The sequence below is a fragment of the Pipistrellus kuhlii genome, unplaced genomic scaffold (genome assembly GCF_014108245.1).
Source record: "Pipistrellus kuhlii isolate mPipKuh1 unplaced genomic scaffold, mPipKuh1.p scaffold_m20_p_1, whole genome shotgun sequence".
Classification (NCBI taxonomy): Eukaryota; Metazoa; Chordata; class Mammalia; order Chiroptera; family Vespertilionidae; genus Pipistrellus; species Pipistrellus kuhlii.
Window position 1 is genome coordinate 82,615,236 of NW_023425404.1, and position 18,711 is coordinate 82,633,946.

Sequence of the window (18,711 nt, forward strand, 5' to 3'; positions counted from 1 at the left end):
TTGAACAAAGGCCATGGAATATGTTCTCTGCTAATGAGATATGAGATCAAAGTTTACATATGAATTTTAATCTGAGCACAATATCAGAAAAGGATAAACTTTCATCTATATTTGTACTTTAAAAAGCTCCTTGCCCACCTCCCACTTCTAGAAAAGTACCTGTAAGTATTTAATTACACTTTAACTTACATAATTCTTAAGAATGAATTTCATTTTACTAATAAAGGGGCTCAAAAATAAATATAGCAGGACATTGAATAACATTTTTTCAACACTGTTTCATTATAATGTTGCTGAGATGCTATATGAACTTTTGTTGTGTTTTTTAAAATGCTTTTGTTGATTTTTAGGGAGGCAGGAAGAAAGGTAGGATGAGAGAGAAACATCAGGTACCTTCTGCACAGCAAGAATTTTTAAAACATGAAATCACTTTTTAGTTAGGGGCACTGATCTCTTTTCCTTTATTGTCAAATTTATAAACAGCAATAGCCGTCTGGTGTGAATGAATCAAAATTATACCTATTTTTTTTTTTTTATCAGGTTGGCAAAAAATAGATTCTTTGGTCTGCCAAAGAATTTTAGTAATTAGCTTTATGTGTGCCATGGGATGAAAAAAGTTGAAAATCACTGGTGTGTCTAGAGAATTTTATTTTATTTTTTTATTTTTTTAAAAGATTTTCATATCTATTTTTTTAAAAATATATTTTATTGATTTTTTACAGAGAGGAAGGGAGATAGATAGAGAGCTAGAAACGTCAATGAGAGAGAAACAGCGACCAGCTGCCTCCTGCACACCTTCCACCGGGGATGTGCCCGCAACCAATGTACATGCCCTTGACCGGAATCGAACCTGGGACCTTTCAGTCCACAGACTGACGCTCTACCACTGAGCCAAACCGGCTTCGGCTGTCTAGAGAATTTTAAAAAATTGAGGTATCTGAATATAGCTTGGTATTAGGAAATATAAATATTTTTAGTTGCTAGTCAATTAACAATATTTTGGTGATAATATTGTGGCTATGAAGAAAAATGTTATGTTTTAAAGATACATTAAACAGGTCATGAATACATAATTTACTTTTATACTAACAAATTTTAAAAGGAATCAAACTGAGAAAAATTATTTAAAAAGTAACAAAGTTCATGAAAACTGAAAAGTCAGGATTCAAACTCTGAACGTCAACATTTGAGCTGTTTTTATATCTTAGAAATCCTATACGGTGTGGACAAAAAAATTAAATTATAATGTGAATCCTCCAAAATATTGCTTAATTCTCAATTCAAATTGAGAACCAGTTATACAAACTGTGAAAATAAAAACAAGAAAGTTTAAAATAGAGATTTTAATATTCATCAGAAACAAGTTAAGCCGCCAAGACCAGTTTGGCTCAGTGGATAGACCATCGGCCTGTGGACTGAAAGGTCCTGGGTTCGATTCCGGTCAAGGGCATGCACCTTGGTTGTGGGCACATCCCCAGTAGGAGGTGTGCAAGAGGCAGCTGGTTGATGTTTCTCTCTCATTGATGTTTCTAACTCTCTATCCCTCTCAATTCCTCTCTATGTAAAATCAATTAAAAAAAAAAATATATATATATAAATAAAAAGAAAAGAATCAAGTTAAGCCTAATAATTATCTAGTACTTTAGTTTCCAAAACACCTACACATCCAGGACTTCCTAAATAATTAAAATCTGAGTTCCTGCCATATGATGTAATATCAAGTAGCTTTTAACTAGTCAAGTTGTAGGAAAAAAAAATGTTCAGAATATATTACAAAGATAAAGAAGTAGGTTACAAAGTAGCATATATAGACTAGGAATAGTATGTTATTAAGTATTTATCAACAATTTAAACCTTTTAGTTTAAAGCTTATGAAATAAAGTTCTAGGTGATATCTCTAGAGATATTTATTTTTCTACTTTGTAATAGTCTTTAATCCCCTAGAAATAACAAGTATTACATAGTTAAAAACAAATACCGTATTTTTCGGACCATAAGACGCTCCGGACCATAAGACGCACCAGTTTTTAGAGAAGGGAAATGAAGAAAAAAAGATTCTGAAACAAATAGTGTCCTAAAATATTTTATGTGCATTAAAACCCAACATCACAGTCATAAACACATGTAATCAACCCTGTAAAGTAAACAACAGCATTTAGAACCATTTTAGAGCCTAGCAAGCACACAGAGACCACACAGAGCCGGGCAAGTAAAAAAACTTTTTTTTTTAAAGTATATGTGTAGGCTATATTTGGACCATAAGACGCAGGGACTTTTCCCCCCCACTTCTGGGGGGAAAAAAAGTGCAGCTTATGGTCCGAAAAATACGGTAAGTATAAGAACTTATACATCTGTTTGAAAAATCTCTTTCAATAGGTAAATGGAAAATGACACAGAAATAATTCATAAGAAAGAAAATATATGTGGACAGTAAATATAGGGAAAAAATCCAACTGCATTAATCAACCACTGAAATGCTTGTTGGTTTATCACCTCAGAAGATTAATATTATTAATACTCAATCCTGCAAAGAAGCAACAAAATGGACAGTATCCTTGGCTAATATGCAACTTGGTGTAATCTTTTAAGAGCCTTAAAAATGTTTACATTTTTTTTTACAATTCCACTTTTGGGAATCTTCTGAAAATAATCTAAAAGATGAGAGGATATACAAAAGATAATCATACTTCAAATTTCATATATAAAAAATTTTAAGAATGGAAAAAATTAACACTTTAATTACATGTCAAATAAAAGAAAACAGTTAATAGCAGTATCTATTTTAAGTGATCCAAATTTGGCCCAGCTGGCATGGCTCATTGACTGAGTGTCGATCTATGAACCAGGAAGCTGCACATGCCCGGGTTTTGTGGGCTTGGTCTCAGGGTGTGTGTGTCGGGTGTGTGTGTGTGTTGGGGGGTGGGGGGGGGGTAAGAATGCGAGCAGGAGACATCCTATCGTCGTTTTATGCTCATATCCATGTTTCCCTCTTTCCTCTATTTCTCTCAAAATTAATAAAATATATAAAAATAGTGTGAAACTGCTGAAACCAGTTTGGCTCAGCGGTAGAGCGTTGGTCTGCAGACTGAAAGGTCCTGGATTCGATTCCGGTCAAGGGCATGTACATTGGTTGCGGGCACATCCCGGGGGGGGGGGGGGGGGTGTGCGCAAGAGGCAGCTGGTCGATGTTTCTCTCTCATCAACATTTCTAGCTCTCTATCTCTCTCCCTTCCTCTCTATAAAAAAATCAATAAAATATATTAAAAAAAATAGTGAGAACCTAAAAAAAATGTTTAATGATCAATGGTTGAACATTTCCACTATTATAGTTATAATTCAGAAGCCAGATATAAATTACAAACCTGTAGGTAATGTATAATGCTTATGCTTGTTTGCCTCCTCCACCTCGTACTACCACCACAGGCTGGCTGTTCTGAGTAAATGCACCTCCTCCACGAATTGCACTTGGATGAGTTGGAGACGCTGCTGGATGTTGCCCAGGACGAATAGGTTTAGCTAATATAAAAACCAAAAACTGGCTTTAGAATAAGTCTTAAAACATGCCTGTAACTATTTTTTAGGTCTCTTCTCTTTACTTACCACAAATTCTTGTATTTTGTTTTTCTGTCTTTTTTTCTCTCATTAAATTCCTCTCTCTCATTTTTCAGTTACACCTTTTTCTCCAAGACCTACACAATCCTTAGCCTCTTAAACACTTTATTCCTACATCAATGGTTATTCTAAAGCATGAAATAGTGCTGATGACTTTTAATTTTAGAGTATGTTTATTAATGTTAGGGACAGTGAAACGAGGAAGGGCCTAAGATAACGGGAGAAGAATTAGGTGGAGATATGAGCCCAGGCTGGGCTGCTTTGGCTCACTAAGAAGCCAGAGGAAAGGGGGCCTTTGGAGACAGGTTCAGGGTGTTTGCCTGGGACAAACTGCCTACTGCTGTCCTGGTTGTAAGCCTCATGGGGTCCCTTAGAGTTTAGGAGATGCATGTCTTTGGGGAAGGAGAGGGGGAAGGGGAAGGTCACCTTGGAGATGAGATTCTACTCTATAGTTTTTAGGAACCTACATTTTAAGGAGTTTCAAAGGCTAGGCATTTAGGGGAGCACAACTTACTTTTTTGCCTTTTTTTTTTTTTTTTTTCTTTAATAACATTGCTCTATAGTTTATTTCCTACCCCTGACCATTCTTGCTTGCATGTCTAGTTCTTATTTATATTCTTGTTCTCTTAATGCCATGGTCGGCAAACTGCGGCTCGTGAGTGTGGCTCTTCCACAAAATACCACTGCCAGGGCGAGTCTATTTTGAAGAAGTGGAGTTAGAAAAAGTTTAAGTTTAAAAATTTTGGCTCTGTTGACTAATGAGTTTGCCGACCACTGTCTTAATGTGATTATTATTCAACTCCGTGCTGCTTTCCTAACAATGCCACCCTTTGGAAAGAAAATAAAAAGACAAATACCACCACTACAACACATAAGGTTTTCATGTGTTTTACTAACCAATTTGTGCAGAATGCCCTCTTCTGGCCATATTCTTTGACCTGACTGCTTCCTTTATACGATCTACTTCTTGCTGATAGCGTTTGCGATCACGAGATGCATTTTCTTTGGCTTCTTTCAGTGCTGACTCCAGAGCTTTTACTCTCTCAGCTGTGGCTCTCAGTCGCTTTTCCAACTTAGGAAGTTCACAGCGCAGATCAGCATTATCACGTACCAACTAAAAGTACATAAATAACGTTAGGATTCTAGCTATAAAAAGATGATTAAGAAAATATGCAGTTCAGGAGAAACAAGATGGCGGTATAGGTAAATGCTAGTACTTGCCACCTCTCAAAACCACATTAAAATTATAACTAAAATACAGAACAAGGATCATTCAGAACTGCCTGATAGCTGACTGGAAGTCCTACAACTACAGAAGTAAAGAAGAAAGCATGTTGAGACTGCTCGTGAGGCAGGATCAGAATGGATTGGTCTGATACCCACATGTGCCCCCCCCCCCCCCCCCCCCTCAACTTTTTAACCCAGGGGGAAATTGTCCCTGTGGGACTGCCATGAGGAGCAATGGGTCCCAGCCCCACACCAGACCCCAGTCCATGGTCCCAGAGATGGGAAAAGAAGTCCCCATAACTTCAGTTTGTAAAAACCAATAGGGATTGTGCCTGAGGGACATGCAGGCTGCCATAGACCCATGTGTCCCTCTTAAAGGGCCCAAGAGGAGCATACTTGGACTTGCTTTCTCTGAGCTACAGCACCAGAGGGCATTGAGGGACCTAGAAAAATATGGGGTGGAACTGGATTGTCTGGCATTAGGACAGGAACTTGGGGCCAGCTTTCTATCAGATAGAGGTAACTGTTCCTATGCTGATATCTATCCTGTCTCAGGGCTGTCTGGCAAACATATCTGAGTTCCTATCAACCTAGAGCACACTGCTTGCTCCACACTATGATTCTAAGACCCCAACCTGTACAATTTACAGACCAGCCAAGCTGTTTGCAGCAGCTTTTTCATATGATGGCCTGTCCTGGCTCAGGCTTCAGACTTTGCTAAAATCTCTCAAACAAGCTGCAGCTGGTGTCAGTGTGCCCCAAACCTATCAATAAAAGGCCCATGATCTTGCACCAGCACCAGTCTACCTTGCTTCACAGCGGGGCCTCCCCTGCACACTTCCAAGCCAATACAAATAGCAAGCCATCTGCAGATCTCTCTGTAGTTTCTGCCAGGTGGCATCGGGCAGTGGGTGACTTTGCACCTCCCTGGAGGCCTTAGAGCCAGTGCACCCAGTGGACAGCTTCAGACTATACTCTATACATCCACAAGTGACACACTCAAGGGGCAGACTCAGTGAACACCATAGCCCTACTGATGCAAGTCCTGCTCCATAGGGTTGTTTCCTGTATAGCAGCTCTCCCACTGCAGTCACAGCTAATCCTCACAGCCAATTGGTCTGGAGGTCAATTCCTCCCAGTGACACCAACAGCACGCAACTACAAGACTGTGTATACAGTCCACACACAGGAGTGCTCCTAGAGTGACCAGTTGGGTACTACGGGACACCTACTACACAAGGCCACTCTACCAACTTCAGGAGACATAGCTGCTCTACCCAATATATAGAGACAAACAGGGAAGTAGCCAAAATAAGGAGACAAAGAATCATGTCACAAATGAAAGAAATGGAAGAAAGCAAATTATTAGACACAGAGTTCAAAATCAGTTATAAAGTGATCTTCATGAGACCTTCCAGGGATTTAGTGAGACTTTCAAGGATATTAATAAGAATGTAAAAAAACATGGAAAAGGACCAGTCAGAAATTAAGCAAACATTAAATGAAATAAAGAATAATTTCAGGGATTCAACAGTAGAGCAGAGAATTCCAAGAATCAAATCAATGATTTGGAATATGAGGAAGCAAAAAACATCTAATCAGAAGAACAAAAAAGAAAAAAATCCAAAAATATAAAGATAGTGTAAGGAGCCTCTGGGACAACTTCAAGCATATCAAATTATAGTGGTGCCACAAGGAGAAGAGAGTGATCAAGATAATAAAAACCTATTTGAAGAAATAATGACAGAAAACTTCCCCTACCTGGTGAAAAAAATAGACTTACAAGTCCAGGAAGCAAAGAGAGTCCCAAACAAGGGGAACCCAGAGGACCACACCAAGACACATCACAATTAAAATGCCAAGGGCTAAAGACAAAGAGAGAATCTTAAAAGAAGCAGGAGAAAAGCAGTTAGTTACCTATAAGGGAGTGCCCATACGACAGTCAGCTGATTTCTCAATAGAAATGATGCAGGCCAGAAGGAAGTGGCAAGAAATATTCTAAGTGATGAAAAGCAAGAACCAAGATTACTCTACCCAGCAAAGCTATCATTTAGAACTAAAGATCAGATAAGGAGCTTCACTGACAAGAAAAAGCAAAGGAGTTTATCACCACCACCAAACCAGTATTATATGAAATGTTGAAGGGTTTCTTTAAGAAGAAAAAGATTAGAAACATGAACAATAAAATGGCAATAAATACATACCTATTAACAATTGAATATAAAAATAAAAATAAACTAATAAGAAACCTAATGAACAGAAAATGATGAATAAAATAGAATCAGGGGCATGGAAATGAAAATAGACTGACGATTCTCAGAGGGAAAATGGGTGAAGGGAGTGGTAAGAGATTAAACAAAGATCTCATATGCAAAGACTTCTTTCAGAGGTATTTTAATTACCTTGATTAAATTAAGAAAACTGACAGATTTGAAATCCCAAAAAGGTTTTCATTGGACTTTAATAAAGGGTTGTTAAAAATATTAACTTCCATACAAATAATTAGCGATAATGGAATGGTTCCAAGAATGACCAATTAAAAAAATTGCCATTTCTCAATTTTTTAATTCTTGCAACAATCACTATATATATATATATATATATATATATATATATATATATATATATATATATTCATATATAATTTTTTTTTTTTTACCTGTTTATGGACTTTAGTGAGCTGTTCAAGATTATTTTCAAGAAAAGAGATTTTTTGCTTCTGAGCAGCACTGCCTCCAGTATCATCAGAATCGATCTCTGCACTCTAAGGAAAGAAGGTTGATTAATTCTAAGAACAAATAAAATAAAATAAAATAAAAACACCCTCATCTTAACTAAACAAAGAATGTTATGACAACATAAAACGTTTCACTTATGCATGCAAAGGATTACACTATAAACACCATTTATTCAAATATAGTCTTATTACCTTTTTAACTCTGGTGGCTAGATCCTGAACAAAGAGCTTCCGCAGGTTGTGTAAAGTCTGAAGTTCTTTTGCCTTGAATTAAGAACAGCAGTATTTTTGGTGTTCAGACTTCAAATTTAATATAACCAAGGGGGGGGAAAACCCTATTAAACATTCCCCAATCCTATTTATTTTCAAGTTTTTCTTACCACTGTCTCTTCCAAACCCTTTAAGTCTTGTCTTGCCTGTTCTCGTCTGTCTTGCATAATCCTAGACAGAGGAAGAATATACATATTTTCTCCTTTGAATCCATAAAATTCTAGTTTTATTTAGCACAAGACGATGCAAATATTTATCTGAAAGAAATTCTTAAATTCAAATAAATGAAAGACTCATTTTTAAAAGTTTACTGATGTGTCTTTCAAAGAAATTTTTATAATGCTTTATAAATCCTTCTAAATCGATTATTAGAAGAAAACTCTCTTATATAGCAATAGAAGAGATAAAATAAGATATGGCAGAATCCAAAGAATAAGGAGTGGCTCTTTTTATATTATAGAATATGTCACATATAGCACACTGCTTTTATTCAAGATATTTTGATTAACTGGTAATTATGGAGATTATAAATTCCTGAAACCCTAGCTTGTCACAAAAGGCCAAGATTGTGGGTATGATCCCTGGTCAGGGCATATACACAAGCAGCAACCAATGAATGCATAAATAAGTGGAACAGCAAATTGAGTCCACAGGCCAATGCTATATCCACTGAGCCAAACCGGTTAGGGCTAAATATAATCTTAGTAAATTAGAAAAAGCAATTGGTAAAAAAAAAAAAAAAAACACCAAAAAACAAAACAAAAAAACCCTGTTCAAGAGGCAAGACTAAAATAATAATGTCCTTTTATGCAAGACTAGAGGCCTGATGCATAAAATTCGGGCCTTCAGGGCCCATCTGTGGGGCGACTGGCAGGGCGATGGGGGGCGGGGAAGAGGGGGCCTGCTGGCACCTGTCTTGGCTGGCTTAACGCCGCTCACTTGCTTGCTGGTCCAGGCCCCTGCTGACACAGCCAGTGGTCCCCTCCCTCTGTGGGGTGATCAGGGGGTCACCATTGGCACCTGCCTTGGCCAGCCTGGCACCACCTGCTTGCAGGCTCCACCCTTGCGACCTCTACCAGTCACCACCCTCTGTAGGGCAATTGGTGGGGCACCTGCCTTGGCTGGCCTGGGGCCTGGGTGCAGCTCCTGCATTGAGCATCTGCCCCCTGGTGGTCAGTGCGCATCACAATGACTGGTCATTCTGTTGGTAGTTCCACCGTTCAGTTGATTTGCATGTTAGTCTTTTATTATATAGGATCAGTTCTGACAAAAATTCAGTTTTTATGACAGATCTTGAAGTAAAATGGTGGCACAAAAACAGTAAGCAGGTTGATAAACAGAAATCAGAAATCTTGATCATCACTGAACTACAAGACCTTGCTTTTACTTAAGTACAAGGATATACTGCAAGTTTTTAGAAAAACACAACATGAAAAAATGTACCCACTGAATATATCTGATTGTAATACCCACAATCCTTTAGTTTTAAATTTAAAACTTGAATTAAAACATTAACTCACGTAAGTTCATGTAGTTTTCTGCTCTTTTCCTGATCTGTAGCTTTCAACTTCTCATGTTCTACTCTCAGGCGTTCCTGTTCTAACATCATTTTCTGGTTTTGGCTGAGAAAAGAAAGAAAAAAAAAAAACCCTACAACATCTATCAACACCACCATTTTCTGAATGTTGTCATTAAGACTTCCAAACTCTTAAATTTTATAATCTCACTAGTCAAACAACAATGCCTCCTGTGCATTAATGAAGACAACTTCTATTCTTTTAAAAATTGTAAAGCCCACAATTTCCAATATAGTTTTCCCAGTTAAGAATATTTTTTAAAAGGAATGAAATGATTTGAAGGACACTGTGGTTTCTATTTGCAATAATGGTTAAATTTTTTTCTTTTTACTGAATAGTCCAAAGACCCCAAAAATATTTTCACCAGGAACTTAGAAGTTATAAATAAACAAATTTATTGTCAAGTCAAAAATTACCATATCAATGAAAACATGCAGGTAATAAGAACGTATTATATACCAGCAGCCAATTATTTCCTTTTACCTAAAGAGTCAATCTTTCTGAGTTAGTTTTTAATATTTAGAGGAAGGAAAAATATACTTACTCTTGAAGATCAGTAATAAGTTTTTCTTTTGCCTCAACTTCATCTCTCAAACTACTAATTTGTTTCTGATGAGTTTCTCTGTGGCTTTGGATCTGTTGTTCAACAGCTTGCTAAAATTATTGCAGGGGAAAGGATATTAAATCAGACTAATGAAGATAAATATTGATGGATTAAAGCCATTAGAATCCAATTACGTAAAACTTGCCTTAACTTCATTTGCAGTCTGAACCTTATTTAAGTGCTCTTTTTCCATTTCATGCATTTTCTCTGTTAGGACAGGGAGAGAAAACAAAGAGGAAATAAACCTTAAATTTCTTCAAATAAACCAAGGAGAAAATGGTTTTTTACAAGGGATATGTTCCTTAGCAGTTCTTGACTTTAACCTATCCAAATGCCACACAGTAAATCTTGCTAAGCTCAACGTATTGATTTAGATCCTTTGTATTGATTGATATTATGGTTACCTTTATTTTCTTTACCTAATCCCAGAACAAATGGGTTAAGGCATGGTAGGGAAACAAGATGGCTTTGTAAGCTCCAATGTTAAGATATGTGTGTGTGTGTGTGTGTGTGTGTGTGTGTGAAGTTCATATATGTGTGTGACCTCGTAACTTAGTGGGAAATTCCCAGAGTGGCTACTTCCATATTTAAACACAACTTAAAAACGTATCAAAGCCAAATTAAAACATATTATTTGTTCTCTATTTCAAGTTATCCAGATTCCTACTATTCATTATTAGTGCAAATATAAATTAACAATTACACTAAAGGATAATTTAATATAGATATAACTCAAATAATTAGAAGTTAATACCTTGTGCTCGAAGCTGGACTAATTCTTCACTGAGGGAATCAACAGATTCCTCCAATAGTCTTTTCTTTTGTTCCACATTTTGAAGGTATTCAGTCAATGACTTAATTTTGGCTTCATGCTTTTGGGAAAAATATAATAATATGATGTAGAAAAACTCTCACGTACACTTTTTATTGCGAAGAATATTTGAAAATAAGCAAGTTTTAGCAATGTATTAATATATAATTCACTTAAAGATACAAACCTAAAATGTTCATGGGACAGTTTTACAATGAAAATCAATTTAATCAATAAAATGGTCATTTGTATAGCTTAAAACACTTATAAGCAAAGGCACTAAAGGCTGAATAAAAAAGAAATAATTTTTCTCCATATGATATTACCGTCTTCCCTCCATATTAGAATTCCTATTCTTGGTGACTGGCCTCATTCATTCAACTGGCAAAGCAAAAAAAATTGGCCCTGCAATTTTGTCCACCCCAGAATTCCTTTAGATCCTTCAATAATCTCATCTTTCTAGTAAATCTATATACTTAACATATATATGTTAGCAAATACAACCCAGTCAAATCATTCATGTTATTATTAATACAGCTAGACTAGGAAAAACTGATAAAATTAACCTATTTTATTACTCAAAATAACCTATGTAAGTTTGTTATTATTAAAATTTTTACAGTAAATAAAACTTATATGTGGTTATTAAAAAATAGAACTTTTTTTTGTTAATACATACTTGAGAGATACGAAGCTGGCATGCTGCTAACTCCTTTTCATTTTCTTCCATTTTTTGGTTACTCTCAGTTTGTGTGCTTTCTAACTGTTTGCAGCGTTTTACCATTGTTTTTACTTCTGACTTCATTTTGCTAATGTAGAGCCTTGCAACAGTGAACTCTTCATCTATCATGCCAGTTCCCTCAGGCTGCTATAAGAAAACAGTGAAATTAAAAAAATATCCAGTGTGATTACCAAATTAGACTCTAAAAATCTTAAAACAAAATTTACTATATTTTAATATTACTCAATATTCATAGGAAATCTGGAGTTTTTTTTCTTTTATGAAATATACTTGTTTTTAATAAAGGACAAATAAAAAAGAGCTTAATTTTTGTCTTCCTTCCTTTCTAAACTTAATGCTAATATATGTCAACATGGAAAAAAGAAACACACACCTAACAAACATACCAAAAACCACTGATCAATTCTACCTCTTTCAACATTTGGATTTCCTCTTCACAGGCCCTTTTCAGTAAATTTGTTAATCACATGTAACTTCCAGTTTAAAACTTAATAGATAAGGATGTTTAGGTGTCATAGAAACGACTTTGAAGTTCACCAAAGAGGAACTGCAGTCACTGTACATTCTATACTTTCATTAGGAAATTGCAGTATAATATTTAGTGTCAAAATTAAGTGGAGCTTGAAAAGAAACAAATAAAACTGTGTTTGTTCACAGATGACATAATTATTGAAGAAACTTCAGGCACTAATAAACCATTATAGTAACATCACAGGATACAAGGTTAACATACAAAAGTCAATCACTTTCCTATCCTTTCTACCAGCAAATAAAAAACAAAAATTTGAAATGAAAAAAAAATACAGTGCCATTTACATTAGTGCCAAAAAGTAAAAAGAAACACTTAGTATAAATGTAATATAATATGTGTAAGATCTCTATGAGGAAACTATAAAACACTGATGAAAGAAATCAAAGAACTAAATAGATAGAGATATTCCACATTCATGGATAGGAAGATAATACTGGTAAAATATCAGTTCTTCCCAAGTTCATCTATGTATCTAATATAACCTCAATCAAAACCCCAGCAAGTTATTTTATGGATATCAACGAATAGATTCTAAAGATTACCTGGAAAGGTAAAAGACCCTAAATAGCCAGCAATATATTAAAAAAAGAGCAAGTTTGGAAGACTAATGCTACTCAACTACAAGAATTACCATAAAGCTATAGTAATCAAAATGATGTATTAGTAAAAGAATAAATAGATCTCTGGAACAGAATAGAGCCCAGGAATAGATGCACACACAGACAGCCAGCTGATCTCTGACAAAGGGGCAAAGGCAATTCAATTGAGAAAGAATAATCTTTGTAATAAATCTGCTGGAGCAAGTGGTCATCCCCATGTAAAACTATGAGTTCTGACAGACATACCTTTCAGGAAATTTAATTCCAAATAGATAATAGACATAAATGTAAATGCAAAACTAAAAAAACTTCTAGAAGGTAACACAGGAGGAAATCTAGGTGACCTTGAATTTGGAGATGAGTTTTAGAAACATCAGAAACATAATCTGTGAAAGGAAAAATTGGTATTTGGGCTTTGTTAAAATTTCTGCTTTGTAAAAGACACTATTATAAGAAGAATACAAAGATAAGCCACAACAAGAAAGCCCACTGCATGAGAGAACATATTTGCCAATGTTATTTCTGATAAGGGTTTAATCTCCAAAATTTACAGGGAACTCATACAACTTAAGAAAAGATAAACAACCCAATCAAATTTGGGCAAAGGACCTAAATAGACACTTTCGAAAGAGAACATTCATAAAGCCAAGAGACATATGAAAACATGCTCAAAGTCACTAATCATATGAGAGATGCAAATCAAAACAATGAGGTACCACCTCACACTTGTAAGAAGGGCTAGCATCAACAAACGACAAATGCTGGAGAGGATGCGGAGAAAAAGGAACTCTCGTGCACTGCTGGTGGGAATGTAGACTGGTGCAGCCACCGTGGAGAACAGTATAGGATTTCCTCAAAAAATTAAAAATGGAGCTACCATTTGACCCAGTAATGAGTAATCCTATATTCTAGGAATATATCCCAAGATAATAGAAACACCAATCAGAAAGGATATATGCATCCCTATGTTCATAGCAGCACAATTTACCATAGCTAAGATTTGGAAACAACCTAAGTGGCTATTGGCAGATAAGTGGATTAGAAAACTGTGGTACATCTACACAATGGACTACTACACTGCTGTAAAAAAAAAAGGACAGAATTCTTACCATTTGTAACATAAGCCAGTCAGTGAAAGAAAAATACCACATGACCTCACTCATTATGGATAATAAAGAACATTATAAACTGATGAACAAAAATGGATACAGAGGAAGAGAAGCATCAAATAGACTGTCAAACTAGAGCGGGAACACTGAGAGGGTTGGGGGGTAGTGGGGTAAAAGATCAACTAAAGGACTTATATGCATGTGTATAAGCATAACCAGTGGATGCAAGACACTGGGAGGGGGGGAGGGAGTAAGAGAGGTGGGAGGGGGGGGAAGGTCAATAGGAGTGGGGGGAAAGAGACAAATATATTACTATTTGTAATACTTTAAACAATAAAATAAAAAATTTTAAAATAGCTAAATAAAAATCTAGAACTGAAAAATACAACTGAAAAAAAAAAAGAATCTGTCTACATCAATAGACAGCAGCTCTGAATAACAACCAATAGAAACAATATAAGCTCCATATACAAAACCTTTACTTCATTTCCAATTCTTGTCAAATTTGGCTTTTAGTATGTTCTCACTATAAACCCAAGTATAAATCTGTTCTGTTTGTAACTATAAGTAGGTTTTAATGAAAAAGGTGAAGTCTAAACAGATACTGAATGCAACATATAAATATTTCATGCCATATATTTTTTTGCAGTTAAGAGTCTTAGTTTACCTTTTTGATCTATGTTTCAAAATCTACCAGGTCACTCATTTTTATTTTATTTTTTAATCACATGCCTAGTGATAACATACCAATATTATTATTATTTTTTAACTTTAAAAAAATATATACTTTATTGATTTTTTACAGAGAGGAAGAGAGGGACAGAGAGCTAGAAATATCGATGAGAGAGAAACATCGACCAGCTGCCTCCTGCACAATCCCCTACTGGGGATGTGCCCACAACCAAGGTACATGCCCTTGACCGGAATAGAACCTGGGACCTTTCAGTCCACAGACCAACGCTCTATCCACTGAGCCAAACCAGTTTCGGCCATACCAATATTATTATCCATAAAATAATGTAATAGAAAAGAAAAAGACATAGATAAAATCAGTGTGGCCAAATTCTGATGATCGATAACTCTGAGGTTCATGGTATTTTTCTGTTACATATTTGAAAAATTTCATAATAAAAGTTAAAGAAAAAAATTAATTAGCAGTACTCATCTTTTTCTTTTTAAATGGTAAAGCAACCACAGGCCAATTCATTTATGAGTTTATTCCCTGAGCTAATCTTCACTGTTGTTCCAATTATATACTGTCATGTATTGTAATCTATTAGCATAACTTCTAAGTGCAAAATCTTTATATAGAACTAAACATGGGGTTTAAATAAATGCTACTTACTGAATATTCATCTATTTTTTCTCTATTTAAAATGAATACAATACTATCCATACTATCCCTCTACTATACTACACATGACTATTATGAGGATGAGATAATGGGTAAGAAAAGAAACTTGGCCCAGTCAGGTATGACTCAGCAGTTGAGCGTCAACCCAGGAACCAAGAAATCACAGGTTCAATTCCCGGTCAGGGCAATGCCTGGGTTGCGGACTCGATCCCTAGTTGGGGCATGCAAGAGGCATCTAGTGATTCTGTCTCATCCCCCGCCTCTCTGAAATCAATAAAAATATATATTTTTAGAAAAATAACTTTGTAAAGAAATAAAAAGTAATAAGAAATAAGCAAAAGAATGAGCTGTACCCAAATAATTACACTTACTGTTTGGTTATTATTATTTACCTTTACGTCATTATTTCCTACAGCAATTCCTATTTCTGCAAGGTCTTTTAGCAAAGATGCCATCATCTCAGCTGCTCGTTTTTTCTGGTGGTTAGTCATTTCCTTAAGTTTCTGAAGCTCAGCATCTATACTTGCTAAAGTTGCCTAGTAGATAGGCAAAAATGAAAGTTACAGTTAATCTATTAAATGAAAGATCAATTCAAATATCAACAGTTATTGACATGTCTAACACACTCAAAAACATTTTTTTTTCTTTCATTTTCTTGAACTATTTAGTTCTGGAATAGTTACCAGTTTAAACCTACAACACATTTTAGACTTAATAGACAATGTAAAGTTGCCATACTTTGCTCCATTAAGAACAGTAGTCTGTATTACTTAACTACAGATTAAGTACTGTTTTCTGCCTTGAAATGACCAACTTCCAAATTACTTAGATTCTATTTTCATTTATTGCCACAAGTCTGAGCAAATTAATGGAACTGAGTTTTCTAGATAGTTGGTATATATATATTTTTGCCTTCTCTATACCTACTTATCAAGTCTTAAGAAATATATATTAAAAAAAAACCTATATCTTACTGATTTCTGATTCAGTTCATCACTAAGCAATTCATATTCTTTAGTTTTGTCTTCAACTTCCTGAGACTTCTGATCATAATTGACAGCAAGTTCCTCTAAGGCTTGTAAAACTTCCTTTACTTCTTCTTTAGAGGCATCGTTTTCTGCTTGAAGGCGATTCAGTTCAACTTGCATATTATCTTGATCCCTTCTGGTAGATGCCAGAAGCTAAGTGAAAGAGTAAAGTTACCAAAGTACTATATCAGTTATAAAAAAACAAACCTATTAGTTAAGCACAAAGGGGAGGAAATGTGGACGCTATTAAGTGTGGAAACATTAATTTATTCAACAGATTTACTGAATGTTACTATGTGTAGGTAGGCACAGTGCTAGACACTGTGAAGAAAATCAAATAAAAGCGTTGTCATTAAAAACTCTAATAAAATAAAAACTTTGTCATTGAGGAATATAGATGAAAAGATGTACATAATAAATGGAATACAGATGATATGTAGGAGCCATAAAGGAGGGTCAGGACATGACAAATGAAGAGCTTGGTAGTAAATAAAAGGGGTGAGGATATTTTGTAGGGAAAGCAGAAGGAATGGAGAAGATGCCTAAGATAGGTAGATTTAAGTCAAGTGCAAATTTATGTACTAGAAAGACACAGGCATTCTAGCCTCATGTCTTGTGTGCACAGAAAATAAAGAAATTAATAGATGTTTAGAAACTTTGCTTTAAAATTTAGATATTGGGGTAGCTTCTGAACTATGCTTCAGGAAAACTTGGTATCCTCTATAATAAATAGGTAATGTGCAAATTGAACATCATTCACACAAGATGGCCACCCCCACGTGGTCAAAGATCCTGCTCCCACGTGGACACAAGATGGCCAGCAGTTTGGGGGGACCAGGCCTGCAGAAGAGGGCAGTTGGGGGGGACCCAGGCCAGCAGGGGAGGGCTGTTAGGGGTGACCAGGCCTGCAGATGAGGGCAGTTGAGGATGACCAGGCCAGTAGGGGAGGACCCAAGCCTGCAGGGGAGGGAAGTTGGGGGCGATCAGGCCTGCAGGGGGCCTAAACAGGAAGTTGGACATCCCTCGAGGCGTCCCCCAGATTGGAGAGGGACATTCCCCTCCCTTGTACACAAATTTCATGCACCGGGCCTCTAGTTAGTATATAAAATCTGAACTGGAAAGAAGTCAAGAGACTAGCAGTTAGGAGGGCATTGCAATTATCCAGTTAGTCAGTGGTTTTTAAATAAGGGCATATGGAAATGTGTGAGGATTATTAGAAATGGAACAGAATACTACTGGCACTTGAAAGCAAGATCCAGGGATGCTAAAAAATGCTACAATGCACCAGACAAAAATAATGAAGAAGTAGGCAGATGACCATAGGGAAAGGGGTGGGGAGGCAAGGGCTTGTGTAGAGATAGGTAGGGGGAGGGCAAGGGGAAAGAAGATGTCTGTAATAAACAATAAAAAATGTGGAAGGAAGGAAGGAAGGAAGGAAGGAAGGAAGGAAGGAAGGAAGGAAGGAAGGAAGGGACGGAGGGAGGGAGGGAGGGAGAGAGGGAGGGAGGAAGGGAGGGAGGGAAGGAGGGAGGGAAGGAGGAAGGGAAAGGAAGGAAGGAAGGGAAAGGAAGAGGCAATTTTTACCAGTGCCCTTTGAAAACTAATGCTATAGTTGAAATCAATATAAAGATCGTCTGATTGATGGTGGGTATTTCTTTCTTACTGAACCTGTATAGTCTTTGCCACCCTTCATCAAAACAAATCTTAAGGGAGATGGAGTCTAAATTTGTTACAGTTCACTGTGAAAGTCTTTCCCAAGGATCAGTAAGAATGTTTGGGGGAGAATAAGGAGACAAAAGAGCATTGTACCTTAAGCAAGTAAAGTAGAAGATATTTGAAAAGAAATTCAGGAGATGTATGTTAGTATAGTTTTTAAAAAGTTATCCTCTCCCCTCTAGTTAAAATTCAACATTAAACTTTAAGAGAAAGTCATTCTAAGCTTCAACCACATGATGTATCAATCTCATAGAATACACACAATAAAGCATTCACATATTAAACATTTTTTTAACGGACTTAGTATATTTTGAGCTCTGTAGATTTGTCTTTTTCCGGAAATAATATGGAAGGCAAACAACTACCTCTTACTGATCCAACATTTGTGTCTTCAATTTCAATGACAAATTACAAAGCCTTTCTGAAAATAACATGAAAAGTATTCAACTTACCTCTTCCTGATCCAACATTTGTGTCTTTAATTTCTCTACCAACTGGCTCTGCTGATTAATTTCCTCATCCTAGAATTTCAATATAACAAGTTGCTCACAAACTGGTTGTAATTGTTTCCTAACACAAAATTAAAATAACTATCACCCCTCCAAATTATTTCAAAACCATATTTTATTCCAATCACTTAAGAAAATGTAGAAACAGATATAATCCCTTTCAATAATCAATAATTGTAACACTTCTTTTGCAGTAAGAAAAGAAGCTGATAAACATATTTATCATGCAATAAGGAAAAAAACCTACCCATTAAATATTTTAAATGCAAAAAGTAATTAACATG

At 35.9% G+C, this 18,711-nt stretch overlaps 1 protein-coding gene across 3 annotated transcripts in view; it reads right to left on the minus strand.

Moving 5' to 3' along the window:
• Positions 1 to 18,711, minus strand: part of KIF5B (kinesin family member 5B) — a 61,990-nt gene that overhangs the window by 2,404 nt on the left and 40,875 nt on the right. For all 3 annotated transcript variants that reach the window (XM_036453749.2, XM_045586102.1, XM_045586105.1), the window contains 13 exons: positions 18,371 to 18,439; positions 16,149 to 16,355; positions 15,567 to 15,710; positions 11,518 to 11,706; positions 10,782 to 10,899; positions 10,173 to 10,234; positions 9,968 to 10,077; positions 9,367 to 9,468; positions 7,957 to 8,017; positions 7,769 to 7,840; positions 7,499 to 7,603; positions 4,510 to 4,726; positions 3,363 to 3,516 (listed from right to left, as the gene is read on the minus strand). In XM_036453749.2, coding sequence (XP_036309642.1) covers positions 3,383 to 3,516; positions 4,510 to 4,726; positions 7,499 to 7,603; positions 7,769 to 7,840; positions 7,957 to 8,017; positions 9,367 to 9,468; positions 9,968 to 10,077; positions 10,173 to 10,234; positions 10,782 to 10,899; positions 11,518 to 11,706; positions 15,567 to 15,710; positions 16,149 to 16,355; positions 18,371 to 18,439 — 1,590 coding nt within the window. In that variant the 3' untranslated portion in view covers positions 3,363 to 3,382. The remainder of the gene's footprint in view (positions 1 to 3,362; positions 3,517 to 4,509; positions 4,727 to 7,498; positions 7,604 to 7,768; positions 7,841 to 7,956; positions 8,018 to 9,366; positions 9,469 to 9,967; positions 10,078 to 10,172; positions 10,235 to 10,781; positions 10,900 to 11,517; positions 11,707 to 15,566; positions 15,711 to 16,148; positions 16,356 to 18,370; positions 18,440 to 18,711) is intronic.